The following is a 19,442-nucleotide window of genomic DNA, read 5'->3' as shown; positions in this document are numbered from 1 at the left end:
TCTGCCAAAGTCTCTGTCTCTCCCAGTTCCTCTCCTCTCTCTCCCTGTCCTCATCCTGCAGGTGGTGACTCATCTCCATGTTCCTGCAACACCTGCTGGTCCCATATTTCATGAATTCTGTACTACAGCTCAACTACATGAACTTCATGTAGCAACATGTTCCTGCCTACACACTCTCTCTCTCTCTCTCTCCCACTCTCAACCCAACCGGTCGAGACAGATGGCCGCCCTAACCATGTTTTCTGCAATTTCACTCATCAGTAACAATTCTGACATGCTGCATCTTTGCTATTTTGTTTTGAATTAACGTGTGATAAATATACCGCTTAACAATGTAAAAGACAACAAAAGTTGTTTGTCATTTTATTTTTCAGTATGTGAAATAGTCTTGTTCTTTCTTTATAAACATATAAACACCATGGAAGCATCTCTTAATCCACAACATCTGTACAGTCATCATTGCACAAACAGATGGATTAAACATGTTTCAACCTGCACAATGAATTTTCATTCATTGATAGTGAATGTTCACTGTCAGTTCTCATCAAACCCTCTTTTATTTCTGAGTAAATTGAACATAAGTCTGCTGCAGAACAGAGCCATTCAGATAGTTTACCAGCCAAATCCAAAATCTATCAGCCAAGCAGTTTCCTGGTCATTCAGGACTAAAGGAAAAACAAATTTCAACCTAAACACATTTTAAGCAACAGAGACTGATTGCTGCCCCAGAAATGCCTCAAATAGGAGTAGTGCAATCTGTCATAACACTTGCTGTTTAGAGCTCACCTACCTTTGTGGTGAATTCAGAATACTGAAACCCCATAAGTTTTCCCCACGGTCCTGGGCCATTTAAAACTGTCTGGATCAAAAACAATAAGTTTTATTGTTCTTGTCAATAAGTGACAAGAACAATAAAACTGCATAACCTGCAACCAAGGAAGATCCCCACTCTTTAATTGTGAAACGCCCTCTCTCCTCCCACTTAATTCACTGATATAAAATGTGTGGATTCATATGTTGATTTTTTTTATATTTGTAGACATGAATAAGATGAAATATCTCACTTTCACCGCTTGAGTTAATGTAGTAGGTGAAGTAGGTTCTTTAATTGCCTGGTTGAGGTGAGACTGAATTACATGATGGAGTTGATTTGATAGATTATCACACTCACAGGACAAAATAGGTTATAAAGTTCCCTGATCTTTTCCCAATGGGCTCAGGGTGCAAAAAAACTCATCTCAGAATCTTAAGAGTTGATACACAGCTTTTCAGCTCCATCTGGACCCACATCTGTCTTGTTGACATTTAGTGCTGAGGTAAATATACCATCCTCCACCCAGAACCAACACTTCCACATATTGAAAGATAAAAATAAACTAAAAACTGAAGTAAAAAGCATAGTTTCTTTGACATTTTGTCTAAGGCTACTTCAATATGTGGAAAAGAGGTAGGCAGCCTGTGGCAGAGAACAAATGAGAGATCACCAACACTACTGCAGTGTGGTCACTACCAGCTTGTGGAACATAAGCTGTGCAGACAGACAGGGTCACATATCAGTGACATATTCATTCACTAACTGGAAACAGACATTATGCTGAACTAACCACTGGAGCCATTATTTCCATTAACTCATTGCTTCTCTTCTTTACTTATTAATGAGATGTGTAGTGCTCGTACAGGTGTAGCAATTAGCAACTAATAAGCATTAAATGAGTCATGAACGTCATCCAAATCCATCCAGACCTTACAAATGCACAGATCATCAGTTTTTATTCCCTGGTTCTGAAAAGGCTGAAGCTGTGCTAAACCTCCAGTCTGTGGAGGTCCATTCTTTGGAAGTTTTGTCACAGGGGCTTCTACACACTGAGTTTCAGTCACTTGTGTCCAGATTCGAAGCACCGTCCACTAAACGTATTCCATTTCCACACTGCCACACCAGTCCCTGGATATTTATGTGCATGGCAGTGTATAAGTACACAGTTTGGGTCTGTCCCCTCTGCCACGATCCTGGATGTACTAGGAGGAGTATGATTTGCTGTCTAGATGTAGTCATCATCCACAGGTTCCCCTGGTGTGTCACAGTGATGAAGGAAAAGGACCACCACTCTCTGGAATACTCCTCTTTTGCTCTGTCGGCGCTCTGAGATCTCTTCCCCAATGGTCTCCATGCAGATGTCAGCTGACAACTGTCCTTTACGTCGTGGGGCATAGATTGTGGCTAACACATAAAAAAATTTTTTTTAATTATATATATATTTCAGGTACAAGGGGTAAAGATGTAGAGAATGAGCGGATGAAGGGACTTACTGCTTTCATCATCCTCAAAGTCATACCGGGCATAACAGTTGGGATCAGCTGCTCTCAGAGTCCTCAGCCAGGGGAAGTCAGTTATCATGCTGTAGGGAGCCCCATCCACTACTCCTGAAAACAGCAATGTTGTTGTTTTCACCCAGTTGGTAATTTATTAGTTTATTGTCTTCTACTTTCTATTCATGAAGCTGTGATTACATCTCAAAAAATAACTTGCTGCCTTGTGAAATACCTCATTTGAGCCAAATGACAAGACTAACATGCCAAGGCATTGCACTAAGTGAAACGGGTATACAGAGCAGGAAGTGATGAAATCAACCACCATTCCTATGATGTATGTGGCTTCAATGGGTCAAAAATCTCAAATGTTAGACACATTTATACATTTTTATGGAAAAATATGGGTTTCAGCAAAACTTCTTTAAAAATCACACCCACTGTTTCAGTTAAGACAACTATGTGGTTGACATTTATGTACAATGCCAACTTCATGTGTAAATGTAGCTGTGGCTGTATTACCCTCCAGTGAATAGATATCTCTGCCCCATGGGAAACTGGGATACTTCTTGATATCCTCCTCTGTCCTAGTGGCCTCAGGGAAGAACTCGTACTTGATTAACTCTCTGAGAGAGACAGAGATACATGGATGTCACCATGGCTTGGTCACGGAACAGTCAACTTCACTAACCGTTTTGGTTGTTGGACTCCAGCTACAGCTTATGCACTTGATGGTGGTTACTCCCTTCACTACAACTTATTCACTGACATCACAGCTCATCATGTTTAGGTTCTGGTGATTTTATTAGAAATGTGGAAATGCTGTTTATCACAAATCTCACAGCTAGTGAGATCTGTGATAAACACACCTTAATATTAACAGATCTCATCAACAGTAGTGAGAAGCGGACTACATTACACAGAGTCTCCAAATATATGTAGTTCAGTACACCACTAACAATGAGCAGAGAATCCAATAAACAGAAGTTGAACACAACAGGTATCACAAAAGTATGTTTTTCTAGGAGGCCTACTAAACTTGGCACTGTGGTCAACTTGGCTGTTGAAATCAGCCAACTTAAACAAGTTACCAGGACATGTAGATGACAAACATTGAATAGACACCTTTTTTCAGGCTGACTGACAACTAGTTGCACCAGAATAAATGGAGGAATGATAAGGACAAAAACACACATGTATGTATGTAGAGATGTAGATACATATATGAATATGTATGTGAAAATGTCTTGCCAGCTTGCTTATTATTTTTTAGGCTGATGGATTTATTGCTGGGCCGCGATCAATTAACATTATAATGGACTAAGTTTTTTATGTCTGAAACATTGCATCATCTGAGAATCTCTTGCTCTTGTAAGCAAACTGGGGCTGGTGGAGATAAGAAAAAGTGGTTAACTTTATTTTAACTTCCAGATTACCAGTGGTAATTGGTGCACAGTCCAAAACACCATCAGGCTGAGCTGCTTCATTACTTTTCATGAGATGTAGAGCATGGCAAAGAGGCAGAGGTTGTGGCTAGTTCTTTGCAGTTGCCCTCAAAGAATGTTCTGAGCTGGTACTGTATAAGGAAGGAAGTGTTGGTTGACGTGGGGATGTTTGCGTGTAAGCACACTATGCACAGTAACTTTTTGTAACTGTTTGTGTGAACACATCACTCATCATTTGACAACTACTATCACCATGGAAACAATACTACCTATCAACATGTGTGGTGAACCATCAATTATGGTCAGGGTTTCAATTTTGTTAGAGATAAAACTGGCGCTCGCCACACAACAAAGTACTCACTGGCTGATGTTGGCAATGGTGTCCATCCAGCTGCGGATGCGAACCTTGTTCCGTATGTTTGGAGGGTTGCTGAACTCGTGCACTATAGCAATGTGATATGGATAAGGCCCTTGGAACAGCTGACGTTCTAGTGCTACTGTGTCAATCTGAAGACAAAGATAAAGAAGACAAAGAGAAAAGAAACAATAACACAAGACAGGTGAGATAGCAATACATGTATACTTGAAGGAGGGAAAGAAAAAAAAAACAAAACAGGAAATATTCACCAACCTGGTGCATAGGACGCATGTAGATGATGCGGTTTCTCTCAGGAGGCATTCTCAAAATCTGATCCAGAACCTGCTCCATGTCTAGTTTCTTGCACTGGGCATAATCAAACCTGTTAACTATTGGGGCACTTTCTACTCTCAGCTGCTTCAACACTCGACACCTTGTAGCTGCAGAGGACATGGACAAAAACACAGATTTTCACTGAAGGAGTCCCTCAGTGTTTGCAAGGATAGCATTCTTGCTCAGTAGTCCAGCGATTGCAATGGTCATTCTACTGCCCATCACTCATTGAAAATAAGACTTTCTTTTACACTTTCCAATTATTTGATGAAAACTATATTGCATTTGTTTGTTTATGAACAGAATTTCCTGTCAGTTGCTGATGCAAAAAAGAAATCATCAAAACATCAATAGTTATCAGGTCAATGTCCTCGTGTTTTACCATGAATGAACATCATCTTGGGACACTCTTTGAGGACCAGATCAGTGATTCCACAGTTGGTCATTGTGATACCCACCAGGTTCTTACTCTTCAGAGACAAAATCTGCAATAGAAATATCACAGGTTGTCATCCAAGAGATCATAAGGAACCATCTACCAGACTTGGACGTCATTGTACCTGCAGTTGGCTAATGATAGAATCAAGCATCAGCTCAAACTTGACCAACACATGGCAAGGCAAACACACACAGGAGATTGTTGGCAAACAGATGGTCTCTTGAAGCTACAATTCGGTGTAGAGCTAAACACCAGAGTCGTTGACCTGGTTTTAGTGAAAATTCCCTTCGTTTTGTAAGACCCAGAGGTTGGACAAGGGCAGCACTAGGTTTGTGTTTGTGTCATGGCTGGAGGAGCATGGATGGCTGTAGAATCCAAGACCACTAAAGATTCGGATGACTAGTACAACAGTGGAGGATGGCATATATGAAATATGCCATGTGGAAACAAAGGGAACATTTATTTATTTTTTTAAAATTAAATCTAGTTTATTTATATAGCAACAAAACATTATGACGTTACTTCAAGGCACTTTACACATAGAGCATGTATAGACCAAACTCTTAAGAGAAACATTTAATTTTTAGACCCCCAAATCCCTCTACAAGTAAAGACCTCTGTTAAGAGGCAGAAACCTCAGGGTGGGTGGTCATCTACCGCAACCCAACTCCAGAGGGAAATCACTGCTCAGCTGTGGTTAAACCGTGGTCAAACACACACTCACTTTTCTTCTGGCTTCTTTCCTGGCCTGGCCTCATATTGCAAGACTATGGATACTGTCCCTTAATGCCATTGCCTAGACTGCATGATATTCTGACCTAAAACCCACGTTATGTATTGAAACAATGCCAAATACTGCCAGACTGTCCAGGAGCTCACTGATGCCATGATCCACGTCTGGGAGTAGATGCCCCAGGGACTCCATCTACCAACTTATCAGGAGCATGCCCAGAGATAACAGGAATGCTTACAGGCATGTAGGGGTCATACACACTACTAGCTCATATTATAAGTTGGATCAGTGATTTTTTTCAACTTTTTTGTTTGATTTTGAGTGTGATTCTGAATCCAGGCCTCGATAAATTGATGATTTTGTTTCTATTAACTATTCGTATTTAATTTTGTTGCCAAAATTGTATACAATGTACATCAGTGAACACTTTCTATCACTTATAAAAATTTATTAATCAAGATCCAATGAATGAAGTGTTTTTTTTGCCACACACTGCACACTGACCTTTAAAATTTGAACACCATGCCAAAAAAGATCTATAGATTAAATTGTGTGCACACCTGTACGTGGTCATCCTCAGTGACTGGGTCTGAGGTGCTGGTTGATTTATCAGCCATTCGTTTCCTCCTCACTGCTACTCGAGGTTTGGCTGTTGAAAAATCTACACGACACAGAAAAGGTATCAGCTTTGACAATACATACAGACTGTTTGATAACAAACAGGCCACACACTGGTTAAATATGTTCACAGCTGTACTCTTCTATAAAATTATATACTTAATGATTCCATAATCCCTTTTATTGCATGCCTTTCCCACTCATGTCTGATCCTTTAGGATATTTACAGTTACTGGTACATGTATTTCTTATCACTCTGGTCCACATTTCCACTTCTTTGATATTGATGTTTAGATCACAAGAGCTTTTTTTTTTTTAATGGGGCAAATGTCAGTTTCAAATTTTGTCTCGAAGTCAGGGAGAATCAGAGTAGAAATTACATACTGATCTGAAAATAAATGGAACTAAAAAAAAACAACAACAAAAAAAAAAAAAACATTACCCACTATATACTGTATACTACTGACCTTATTTTGATGTAATATGATTGCTGGCACTGTGGTGTGACATGGCTCTAGTAAAAACATACCTGCAACTTATTTCAAGGAAAACTGAGTGAAACTGAAAAATTTTGAAATAAATGAGGCAAATCAAAGCATGCAGCAAATAAAACCGCTGGAATTAGGGCACACATTAGAGTTGTTGTTTGTATCCTTACCTCTGTCAGGTACCAGGGACACACAGGACATACGGGTGTGAGATCGAGTCAAAGGTCGCCTGGGAACAAAGTCCTCATCTCTGACCTCACTGTGCTGTGAACCTGAACCAATATCAGGGCCAGGTTGTCCCTCTTCCTGTTCAGACTGCACCATTGGTCTCCTGAGAGCATGGTTCACAGTGGCACCTCTAGGCTCTAGACAACCAACACTAGTGGGAGGGTGATGTGAGCTCAGCCTCCCCCTGTCCCCCAGTCCCCCAGTCTGTGCTCCAGATGGCCCCTCTGTCCCACTGTTTGTCCTGCTAGTTCTTGTGGTACCATCAGTGGTTGTAGTTCTATGGGTGGTCCCTGCCACTCCCCTTCCCGTGGATGACCCAGGCCCAGCTCTGAGCACAGAACCAGATACTGACCCTACTCCAGTCCTCATGCCTGCCCCTGCATGGCCAGTGGCTTGCACTGTCCCACTGTAAGTTCCAGGCCTTGCATTTGTCTCCCCATCCTCTGTATTAATCCCTTTATTGCTTGTCTTCTTGCTGGTTTCACCGGCAGCCTTCATGTCTGCCTTGATCTGTTCACTGGTGACCTGACAACTCTTCTCACAGCTTCTATCAACTGCCTGAACTCTTGTCTGCTCCACTGAGACTGCCACAGATACAACCCCATTGTTACTCCGCCGCAGAGGAGTCTTTCCTTTGCCTGGAATAACAAACACACAAAGAAGACAATATTGCGCTGTCTGGGACACTCTTGATTTCTTGAGACAAAAGAACTTCACACAAAAAATATGACTTTGCCATGCTGACACCTTCTGTACATGAAGCTGGCTCCTGCAAACAGGAAGCTGGCCTCAGCCTTGAGACAAGGCCTTCCTCCTCCTCACTGTCCGAGTCTGAAATGACCAGTGGGGTCTTGGGAACAATAGTATTAGCTGGTCTGCACTGTTGGACTAAACCACTAGGACCTGGATGTGTAAAGGAGACATGAATACTTATTTTTAAAAAGAAATCATTCTTAACATATAAAATGTTAGTTCAGGATAGGAAACTGCTCCAGACCAGCTTGCTCCTCATCTGGAGGCTGTGGTGTTCCTGATGGACGACGGGCTCCTGGAACCAAATCAGTTTCCTCCAATCTCACCCCACCCTCTGCTCCTTCCAGCTCTATCTGTGGCTCAGCGTCCATGTTCTCCTCCTCCAAGATCACCTCTTCCTCCTCCTCCTCGTCCTCCTCATCTTCTTCTTCATCTTCCATCCCATTTACTTCAACTGGTACTTTGGATAAAAGGGAAAAAAACTAAGCAAAAAAGCTTGTTGCTGAATATATAAAACAGTGATGGTTTCTGGTGTTTAGGTAGTACATTGATATTTTCAGAGTAATTTTCCCACAACCTTTTCTATAGCTTGTTACCAATAAATGGAATCAGAGATAAGTAAATGCCATAGCGTATCATGCGAATGGAAGCTCAATCATGACAGTAATGAGTTACTGCTCCACTGGTGGGCTTGCCATTATGCTGCTGCTGCTGCTGCTGCTGCTGTCTTTGGTTGTTGTTGGCAGGTGCAGGGGCAGGAGGCACATCGGCCTCATTGTTGTGGTGGTGGTTGTTGTTGTTGTTGTCATTGTCGTTGTTGGAGTTCTGGTTGCTGACTAGTGCTGAGGACACACCAATACCAGTTCCAGCACTCAGGCCCACCCTGGCACAACCCTAAAAGAAACAAACAAACAAACAAACGCCCACATACACTATCATCAACACTAATAGCTTAATATCTTATTCACTTAACATGATCTTGTCTTTGAGAGTTAATTTTCAATTCTTTTGGTTGTGGCTAATGACTCAGCAATAACTTGTATGACCACGTAGTGCACAGGTTTTACAATTAATACGTTTGTGTAGAGACTGATGCTGTGAAAATAAACTGTGTGTGAAGCCCTGTGTATAGGAACATCAGATTTGGGACTGTGAAAAGATAGCTGAATGAATTTGTGACAAAGTGTCTGAAAAACTGGTGGCTTGATTCCCACTTGTATTTTAACTGATGCTGATGAACTTTAAAATTACAAACACATTAACTGTCTAGAAAAATAATATAAATAGTTTTAAAAAGTTAAATATCTCCCCAGGTCAAAAATATATTATTTCATTGGTCTTCACTCTGAAATAGATGACCTTATGTTTAGAGGATGGTCATGGAGAATGCTATATGAAAAACACAATTTTTAGTCAACATCGACACACATGTTTTTTAATAAATGAAATTTAATAGTTTTTAAATTTGTATTTTCTGGCAAATATAAAAAGTAGGGCTTATTGTAATGAATCTCAATTTACCTTTTAAAAGACTGTAGAGGATGAGGTTAAGGAAGGAAAAATTCTACTGATGTACAGTTAGCATCTGGTAAATGTTGAAAGTGTATGATGTACATACTCCAGTTGCTAAATATCAAACCATTGTGTAACTCCTTTGGCCTTCGCATTGAGGTGTTTACCTGATTTCATTTATTCATGGTTTTCCTTTGGTTTGTCACCACCATTTCTGTATAGTTAAATGCACATCCAATGTCTAAATTATGACCGTGTGTATGTATCTTTGTACCTTGGGTGGTTCTCTAAACATCTGGTCCAGACAGATAAACTCCAGACTGGGAAGTAACTCTATAAACTGGGAAAATGATTCCAGTTTGATGGCATGACAGCGAACAAGAGTGAGGTCAACAAGACGGCTCCATCTGGACTGATCTTAGGACAGAGACCGGCAGAGTTAACAGGGTAATGCTAAGTTCAGACAGACAGCAGCAAAATTAAAAATTGAAATCTATCCAATACTCTCTACACCATATAAACAAACTAAACTCATACATGTGGAAAATCTGCATTCAGGCAATGCGTAATTCAAATGTGGAATTTCACCTGTGATCCAGTGGTGAGGGTTATGCAGGTGAGGACAGTTGTAGATGAGCAGGTATTTAATGTTAGTGAAAACCTCATTCACCACCTTTATGCCTATGTCAGTGATGATGCCTGGGTTCTCAATAACATCAGCCAGACCATACTTCACCAGCTCTGAGTGACTCATCTTACCTGCACCAAAAACACACACCAGGTATTTTTTACCTGCTGCACTAGCAAAGTTTAGTACATTTTTGTTCCAGTATAAACTTTATGAAATCTGATGTAGGTTCAGTCATAATAAATGACAGCAAAAAAATCACAGCAAACTCCAAAAGAGTCTAAAGGGCTACCTGAAGAGTAAATGTCTCATCTAGGACCTGATGTCTTCCTTATAGAAATGAATATGACTGATTTGAAAAAATTGCCTTAATTAGCTTTGTGATTATATCAGAGGTGGAGGAACTCACACTGTAGTAGGAACTCATCCACATATCCGAGATGAAGGGTCTCAAACTGAGGGAACTCTAGCTCTGCCATTTTAAGAGCAGAAAAGACTCCATCTTTAGTGAGCGAAGGCTGGATACGCAGCTCATGAAGCCTGTGAACACACAGAAGTCAAGTAATTACATATCTGATATTTGGCAAATGACTAGTCCCCTTTCTGTAAAATTATACACCCCTCACCCACTGTTGACTTTACCATCTCTATACAATGTCCACACTGATCAGCCATAACATTGTGACCACCCTCAAATTGCCCTCAAATTGCACTGCTCCCTTTTGCCACCAAAACAGCCCCAAGTCATTGCGGCATTGTTTCAACAGTGCATTTGGGTGCCATGTTCTTGCCAGGTAAATGATGGGCACAGCCAGCCATCCTAATTGTATAAAAGAAAAAGTAATTAATCAGACCCTGCCACCCTCTTCCACTGCAATGAACCCTAGCAACGAAATTCTTACATCCTCTTATTTGACAATTTTTCCTGGTTCCACCATATCAGCTTCAGGACTGCAGGACCGAATGTTTACTTCCTGCCAAATAAATCCCCACCCACCCATTCTAACCACTGGAATGTTAATAATTTCCCCTCTCAGTGATTTTGGATTAAAACCTTTTTAGATCACTGTATCTTTAAGATGACATATTTAGGATATCAGGAAACAGCTTTCTCTGGATCCTTCATTTCTCTCTTTTACATACTGGACAGACATTAAAGACGATCTCAAACATTTAGCATGAAAAGTGTTGTTGAAGTGACAGCTGAGCACCTGCGCGCAGCAGTGATGATGAGGTAACCCAAGTCAACTTCCAAGGCATTCTTACAGGCGCCAAACACAACGGTGTGGAGGTTCCGAAAGCCTCCTGGAAAACACACACACAGAAATTGTTTCCACCACAAATATATATCTGATTCAACAACCATGTGAACTAGACATATAAACAATGTCCTGTTTTTAGCCAATTAATGAGGCAATGGGAGCTATAGGCTTGGGCCCTGATACTTTCATGTATTATTCTTTGTCTCTATTGCCATACGTGTAGGATGGGCATTTATGTCATGGACTTCAATGAATTGTTGTTGTCTGTGGTCTGTTTGGACGAAATATTGTTATTGTTTGTTGTTCTGGTTGGATGAATGCATACAACTGTGAAAAGGAATTTTCTTTCCAGGGGACAATAAACCTAACTCACTATATTAAAAAAGCAGAAACCAAAGCTAACGAATCCAGTTTCAGTCAAATCATGAAAATATGGCAATGAAGCACATAAAAACATGGTAACGTAACTCGAGGTGAATCAGAATTACAATGTCCTTACCTGACCTCCAGCTGTCCTCCACCACATGTTGAATCAACCCTCCCAGGAAGGGAACTCTAACCAGCTCCAACTGCTCCAAGTTTCGGGCAGATGCTAAACCAGTAACCAGGGGAACGTATTTCAGGGAGTTGGTGGGCCCTGCACAGTTTCGCATGACAAAGGTTCTCAGGCTCACACAAAGGAAGTCTTTAAACGGTTGTGGTTTGGTGAGACGGACCCACTTCAGGTAAAGATGGCGCAGCATGGACACACAGGGAATCTCTGGGACATTCACACCTACAACAAACAGGACAATGTGAAATAGATACAGTATCGACTGATATTGCACTGAAGACCCATCCTCAAAATAGACACAATCATGAGTTTGAGGTTGTAAGATGATGCCGACATGATTCTGGAGTTTGTCTGACCTATATTATTATGTGACACAGATTAATCCAGTTATATCTGAAAGTAATGTACAAAGTAATGGTAAACATTTAAGGTGTGTGTGTGTGTGTGTGTGTGTGTGAAGAGCCTGCACCATGGTCCATCAAGAAGCACTTGATCTCTAATTGAACTGTCATTGTGCAATCATAGTCAACTGGGTTATTCTGGTTTTTACTGTTCTGCTGTGTATTTGAAAACAGATATTCACATAGGCTTTCTCCTATAACGGTGTCTAACGGTGAATTTACTGCTGATGTGATTTGTTCACTGATTACTCAGTCTTAATTTTCTTCTCTACACATCCACAAACTTGGATGTTAAGTAAATCAAGGAAGGTTGATTTACATTTTAAATTGTGTACATCACTTTATCAGCTCAAAATAACTTTGAACCATCATTTGAGTCAATGCTGACCTCAATTCAAATACAGAAACCCATTGAGACAAAGCCGACTTTTGTCCACCATGTACTTTACTCAATGGAGCCTCAGCTGTAATTTGGAGGATATGGCAGTGAAGTGTAAATTTGTTGTGAGAGCCTACTTACCCACTAGATGCAGGGTCTGGATCTTTGCAGTTATGGGGATGGTCAGTTTGTTTTCAGCAGGAATGGGGAATGCTCCATTGCGGTTGCGAAACTTCCCCAGTATGTGAACCTGGGGCATGTAGTTCCATATGGCCTCCACCAACTCCAGATGAGATGTCTCCACACCCTAAGGTTAAATACGGTTGTTTTACAACATGAACTCTTAGCTCAAGTTCAATGTACAGGCTTTTATTCAACAACAGCTTCCTTAGCTTAGCTTCCTTACTTTACTCAGTTGAAATAGTGATAGCTCACTTCTCACCTCAAAATTGTCACAACCCTGTTGTGTGAGCTTTGTAATGTGACTTTCACTCAATTAAAACCCCGACAACCAAAGAGAACAAAGTCATATGGTAGTGCTAATTAGATTGAAATTCTGCATTCTCCTGGTTCTACATGGTGGATAGTTGCACCTGTAAACAGAGCACATCTACTGACCAGCAGATTCGGACAGGCTTGTAGTGCCTCCAAGACTCCAGGTATACTGAAAGCCTCGTAGCCTCGGACTCGTCTCCTTTCAAGGTATCGTGGGTGGAGACCATACAGCTGCTCCAAGTCTGGCATCTTCTTTAACAGGAGGAGGAAGCTGCCATCTGTGAAGCCTAACCCAGAAATTCACAGTAGTAAACATCATAAAACTCTCAAAACAATTGCATTTATGTTCCCCACTCAAAGAGACTGTGTTTTGTGACATGAATTGTTTTATGAACTGATGACACAGAACTATTTGCATTAAGCAGTGTAGTGATATTTTTGTCAACTATTTTTCAATGTTTGTGTGTCAAATGTCTGTATTATTTTTTATAATATTGAGACCACATTGTACTTTTTCCCACATTCGAGTCACCTGAACTGTCAAAGACCCTGCTCCTGCTGCCGAAATGGAGCACAGAGAATCTCTGCAGACACATCCTGCCTGAGTCAAAATCTGTTTAACCTGCTGCTGTCAGAAAGGCGGTTCATGTCCCTGAAAAGGAGGACCAATAAAATAAAAAACAGTTTCTATCCCTGGACCATCAGAACCCTAAACTCCATTCTGCATTACAGCAGCAGTGCAATATTTTCTGTGCAATTGCTTACATGGAGTGAATGTCTACAGTTTACAGTGTATTCACACTTTTTAATCTGTGCAGTTACTCAGACAGGGTGAATGTGTACAGTCTACGGTGTGTGTTTATATTGAATGCCCCTAAATTATGAGTTTTATTTTTATATTGGCTTAACTTTTCTACATTGTCTATTTTGTTTCCCTGAAGTCTCAATTTCTCCCAGTTACTCTCCACATCCTGCAGGTGGTGAATCATCACTACCCCATATTTCAGCAGTGCCTGCTGTTCGCATATTTCTATATTATCAAAATATTATCATATCTTCTCCCCTCCTCCTGCTCTCATTCTCTCCTTTCTCTTCTCAACCCCCCCCCCCACCCACCTCTCTCTCACTCTACCTAACCAGTCGAGGCAGATGGCTGCCCCCCCATGCCTGGTTCTGCCTGATGTTTCTGCCTCTTAAAAGAAGTTTTTACTTGCCACTGATGCTGAATGGTTACTCATGAAGGGATGATTGATTTGGCACTATACAAATAAATCTGATTTGACTTGATAGATTAAATAGGGAAGAAACGAGACTATTGTAATATAATAGTTCAGGAAACTTCAGGAAATAGTTTTAGTGAATCAGGTCTGACAAATCAGGGCTAAACCAAGGGTTTTGAGGGTTTTAATTTTTGAGATATTTGAGGAGAGCATTTTTATTTAAGATAGAGGTAAAAAATAGGTTTTTAAAATATGACCAACCAACCTCAACAGTTTCAATGAGATTCTGTGCCAGTGCACAAGTGCAAGTTCATGTATACATACATACACACATATACACACACACTACAGTACAAAAGTTTGGACACACCTCATTCAAATGAATAGGAAAATGTGTCCAAACTTTTGGCCTGTACTGTATATAAATACATATTTTTTTTCCAATGGAAAAATTATTTTTCTAAATAATATAAATACTTGGTAAGAAACACGCCACTCTGCTGCTGCTCTGGGGTGTTTGAGGTATTAAAGGCATTGCTCAGACTGTTTGTGGCTGCATCACTGTGTGGAAATGATGATACCACCACCAATGTGGTGAACAAAATCAGTCTTTTTTAAATTTGTGGGATGTGGATCTTAACTTTAAGCAGAAAAATATCCTGATATTTTGACCCACATGCAGCTACAAGTGTTCAATCAAGAAAGTCAAAATAAATATATCTTCCCTTGTTAAATCTTTTCCAGACAGCAAAATATTTATTGAAATGTAGGTTGGCATGTCATGTGACCCTGTATATTGATTGGCTACAGGTTTTCTGCTCTGAAATTTATTAACTTAGTAAAGAGATTGTATGGCAACAGGGCTTTTACCTGATGGCATGTACTCCCACCAGCGGCCAGCACACAGATCCACCACTTTGACCACTCGCAGGTACAAAGTTACAGCTTCTCGAAGCTTTCTGGACAGGCTCTCCATACATATGATATCCTTCATGGGAAGGTATCTACAAAACAAAACAAAACAAAACCTATAACTGGTAAGGAATTACAGAAGGTTGTAATACTGCACCATTAATAATACCACTGAGTGTAATAGAGCTTTGTTTCAAATAAATTCATATTTTATGGCAGTTACATGTTTTTCAGTTTTGCATCGGTGTGATCACCAGTACCTGGTTTTCAAGTTTATCAGACAAAAAGAAACCATTTACATATTGTGATCTCACCAGTGTTCTTATTTGTATGCATTGTGATGATTTCTAACCATGGTTATGCAAGATAAATGACAGTAAAACACAAATTGTGTCATTGTGTGAAAACACAAATTGTGTTTGATGAAAAATAAAAATGTACGCAGTAAAGAACAGACCAGTGTAGACATAGCAATGTATCAATGTACCTAAATATATGACAGAGTACTTCATGGGACAGCTCGTTGATGTAGTCCTTGGGTTCACTGGGACTCACTAGCAGTTCTGCTCCTCTGCTGCCCCCTACAGGCTGGATTTTAGAGGCCTTTCTCCTTGGTCCCATTGCTTCTACGTCACGGCTTTTACACACAAGAACCTCCTTCCTCCTGCAGTGCAGAGGTTCTCCCAGCATGAACCTCACTTCTGAAGATAGTAATAAATAGGAAGATACAGAAACAGGCAGCTTCTCATCTGTGTCAATTTATGAATCCTTTTCTCCTGCTCTGCCATCATGACAGATATCTCAATGGTCTCTCTATTAGCTCTGTTAGGAAAAGTCAGTGGCAGGAGGAAAGATAGACATAAAACAAACAAATCTTTTGATGATAGTGGTGGACAGCTCTGTCCGGCACACTTGTTCAGAATCTTCCATAGGTGTTCAACAAAGGCATACCTCATCAAATCATGAGCAACAAATGGTGTGTTGTATATGGAGGGATAATCGTTTCATTTATTCACTGTTTGTCCAATTTCTCTTTGCTCTAGTTTTACTGTAGCAGCTCTATTAGTAGAATATTAATGACCTTATTGTGTGCCAGGACAATATTGCGCTATAGCTATCTCTGAGTAGTTGTCAACTGAAAGCTGAAAACATAATACAAAAACCACTGTGTACATATGATTTCGTTCTCTTCCAGCTCCAGTCAATCATCAGCATATTACTCAGCTAATGGACATTCTACGTTTACCACGCACTGATGTATGTCTGTGGGCCATGTTTTTCTCTACAGCTAAATGAATGGGCGTTACTTAGGTTCTCTGCCTTAGAGACAAATGCCAACATTACATAGATGATAACATAACATCATCATAACATCAGTTATGAGGACTAGCACTTAGACAACCATGATGACATTGCTGTGGCATTATTAGTGGTATTGTTTCAAAGCTTGGGCTTGGAGAGAGCTGTATTTTCTCTGATCAGGAGCAACTTTTGGTCACCGTTCAATCACTTTGAACAGTTGAACACTGAGGACTACTGCATTTACAGCACAAAGGTTTAAATCATGCCCTCTAAGAAGGTACTTCAGGACAGGCTGGAGGCTACATTGAATTAATATCTGAATAATATGAGATGCTAACTTAACTAAACAAGGACAGGATGGTTCTAAGCAAAGTGGTAATGTGAAATAGAGGAACCCGTAGTTTTGGACCAACAACCAGATTCTTCTCCATCATCAGTTTCATCAGGGGGGGACATCTGATCTGAATGGGCTCTATTCATTCCAATGCAGATGATGAGTAAAAACACACAGCAAGTCAAAGAACTGCCTTTAGACAATAAATTAAAGAGTCAGGCAGCCCTGGCCCTATACTCCTGATCTCAACATCAGGGTGATCTAGGATAACATGAAGTCAGAGAGAGCCTGCATTCACGGAAATAGTGTGGCAGTTTCTCCAAATAGCTGGGCCAACCTACCAGTCATGACAGATTCCAATTTTTACTCTCTGGTTGCTGCACTTTAACTGTTGATCGCTTTAACAGCATAATTTCACTTTACTTTTATTGTTGACATTTTGCACCTTCACCAGGATGTGTTAGTTATGTATCGAATTATGATCCGAGATAGCAGGTGGGACTTGTCAGCATTCTTTTCCTCGGAACTCCATTTGCCCCGTCAGTGTCTTTGAGTTTCGGGACACTGCGCCTCTGACGTTGCGTCAGACAGTCAGCAGCTCAGCACCGTTTGAGGTTAGTCCCTGTCACCTGAGTTTGGCTTCAGCACAACGATGTGCTGGCGGAAGAAAGCGGCTCAACAACAGCAGGTTAACGAAAACATTGCAGCTTCATGACAAAGAACGTCGTGCATGTGTGCTAACCCGATTATCAGTTGCCCTACACCAGTTTACAGGGCGTTGACAGTTACATCCAAGGCAGCAGACGTTAGACTGCAGAAACACACGTGCCATGCTACTCTTATGTTTGCATTCTTCAAACTTTAGCATGCTCGTTGTCAAAGCTAGCTTAGTTAGCCTAGCAATAGCTGACATTGTACACAAAGACAACTCGGCAAAAGTAAACACACAGACTGAAAATGCTCGGACTGTATCGGTACCTTTGTCTGTGCTGCTAACGTACCGGTTTGTTTCTAACACAGCCACTCTGATGTTGCTCTGCATCCATCCTGTAGCTTTACTGCTAAACACGGAGCTGCCTTCATTGCTTCTCCTCCTACTTCAGGTGCTTTAAAGACGGCAGATTAACAACGAGACTGTTTGATCGCCACCGTCTGGTGCGGAGGTCAAACATGTAGGCGAGCTGTTTCGTCTTTTTTCCCTTCCTCTTCTGTAGGCTTTTTCACTATTCGGGACGGTCACAACAAGTTAGCCTCCTGCGACGTGCACGACTGAATTGGCTACAGTTTTATGCCGGATGTCCTTCCCGTCTCAACCCTCCTAATTATCTGCGCTTGGGAACCCTGTTCTCTAGCATACCAAGCGGGTATACTCGCCACATACTAATGAGGCTCTGTGGCAAAAAAGATAAAATAATGATCCACTCTAATGGCCTTATGATATCATTCATACTTCATTTGAAAAATGTAAACTTGTTTCTGATCCATCTTTGGAACTTGGTGTTTATAAATTTCTTTGACATAGGCTACAGCTAAACGTGTTAGTTAAAGTAATTATGTGTCCTGATGGAGGACACATAACATAATCTATGGAGTTTGTTCTTAATAGCAGAGTCCAAGCACTCGGCAGTGATCACCTTGAGAACTGAAAGATGAAAAGTTAAACTACTCTTTTCAGTTACTCATTCCTTTTGCATGTGGCATTGCCGTGAACTTTGAGGTTTTTGTCATAAAACAGGAAGTTTTCTTGTCTCAGGTTTACCTTGTCAACGCTGGCCCAAATTCAGTAAGCATGACAAGACTGCTGTCCACAACACACAGCTGTCAATGCTGGACCAGACATAGACTGCCATTTACTGGCAAGTAAATGGCAGCTTCATAACATAAAATGTCCAATTCACATTATAGGCTGTATGCTTCATATAATGCACTCCAACTTGACATATCATGGTGGGTGATCTCTAGTGTCACATGGTAGACACTCAGGATATGTTGCACTTGCACCACTCCCAGCAAAGCATTTCCATTGTTAATGCAATTGGATAGGGGAGGGTCCAGGGGACTCCAAATTGCACACAGGTGCAAAGGCCCATTTATTGCTGCTTGCAGCTAAAGAGCAAGCGCACTAGACCAACCCTTTGACAGTACAAGACCCCTACTGCATCTATATGAGTACATGTGTATCATGGGGATATGCAAAGGAAAGTCTCATGGACCCATGCATTAACAGGAAGTCAGCCATTTTGTTTTGAAGTTTTTGTATGTGTGTGGGCGGGTTGCCCAATTTTTGGTGATTTAAACTCCTCTTACTTTAACTCCTATAGTTTTGAACCAAATGACTTCATATTTACTTACTTTTGCAAGACCTTGAAGATGTAATTCTATCATTAAAGCTGCAAGCAGTGATGAGCAGGCCCTCACTTGGATAATGTTTGCAATTTGAGGCTGACTTTGTGTGTCCAGTAAGTGGCTCATGTAGTATGATTTGGTGTATAGACATTATCAGGGCAGAAGTCTAAACATGTGGGATGAATTTGATTGTGATTGGACAATGTATGGTGGAGTTATAAGGACCTCCTCTTTTACATTGGTACAAAGAATTAAGAATTGAATTAAGAAAAGCATTACATTGCAAAAATGTGCAAATAAAAAATTCTGAGTCCTTAGGAGATCAACTCTAATGAACTAAACTAAAATGAACTGACCTATAAATGAACTGACCTATAAATGAACTGACCTATAAGA

At 40.7% G+C, this 19,442-nt stretch overlaps 1 protein-coding gene across 2 annotated transcripts; it reads right to left on the bottom strand.

The window, feature by feature from the left end:
* Positions 1–350: 350 nt before the first annotated feature.
* On the bottom strand, positions 351–17,859 carry fbxo38 (F-box protein 38). 2 transcript variants are annotated; one of them, XM_029512488.1, is made up of 21 exons: positions 17,702–17,859; positions 15,552–15,765; positions 15,023–15,156; positions 13,056–13,219; positions 12,579–12,744; positions 11,604–11,879; positions 11,054–11,147; positions 10,252–10,382; positions 9,803–9,973; positions 9,489–9,631; positions 8,398–8,596; positions 7,947–8,162; positions 7,697–7,852; positions 6,892–7,587; positions 6,176–6,276; positions 4,826–4,928; positions 4,384–4,550; positions 4,114–4,259; positions 2,830–2,933; positions 2,308–2,421; positions 351–2,218 (listed from the first exon to the last, which is right to left on the bottom strand). In XM_029512488.1, the coding sequence occupies exons 2-21, from the start codon at positions 15,752–15,754 to the stop codon at positions 2,040–2,042; spliced, it is 3,663 nt and encodes a 1,220-aa protein (XP_029368348.1). In that variant the 5' UTR covers positions 15,755–15,765; positions 17,702–17,859; the 3' UTR covers positions 351–2,039. The 2 variants fall into 2 exon arrangements, with proteins under 2 accessions (XP_029368348.1, XP_029368347.1); XM_029512487.1 differs by having other exon boundaries at positions 17,679–17,822.
* Between the last annotated feature and the right edge of the window lie 1,583 nt (positions 17,860–19,442).

This window comes from Echeneis naucrates, chromosome 10 (genome assembly GCF_900963305.1).
Source record: "Echeneis naucrates chromosome 10, fEcheNa1.1, whole genome shotgun sequence".
NCBI classification, from domain to species: Eukaryota; Metazoa; Chordata; class Actinopteri; order Carangiformes; family Echeneidae; genus Echeneis; species Echeneis naucrates.
The sequence above is the reverse complement of the archived record's forward strand: the minus strand, read 5'-3'. Positions and strand labels throughout refer to the sequence as shown.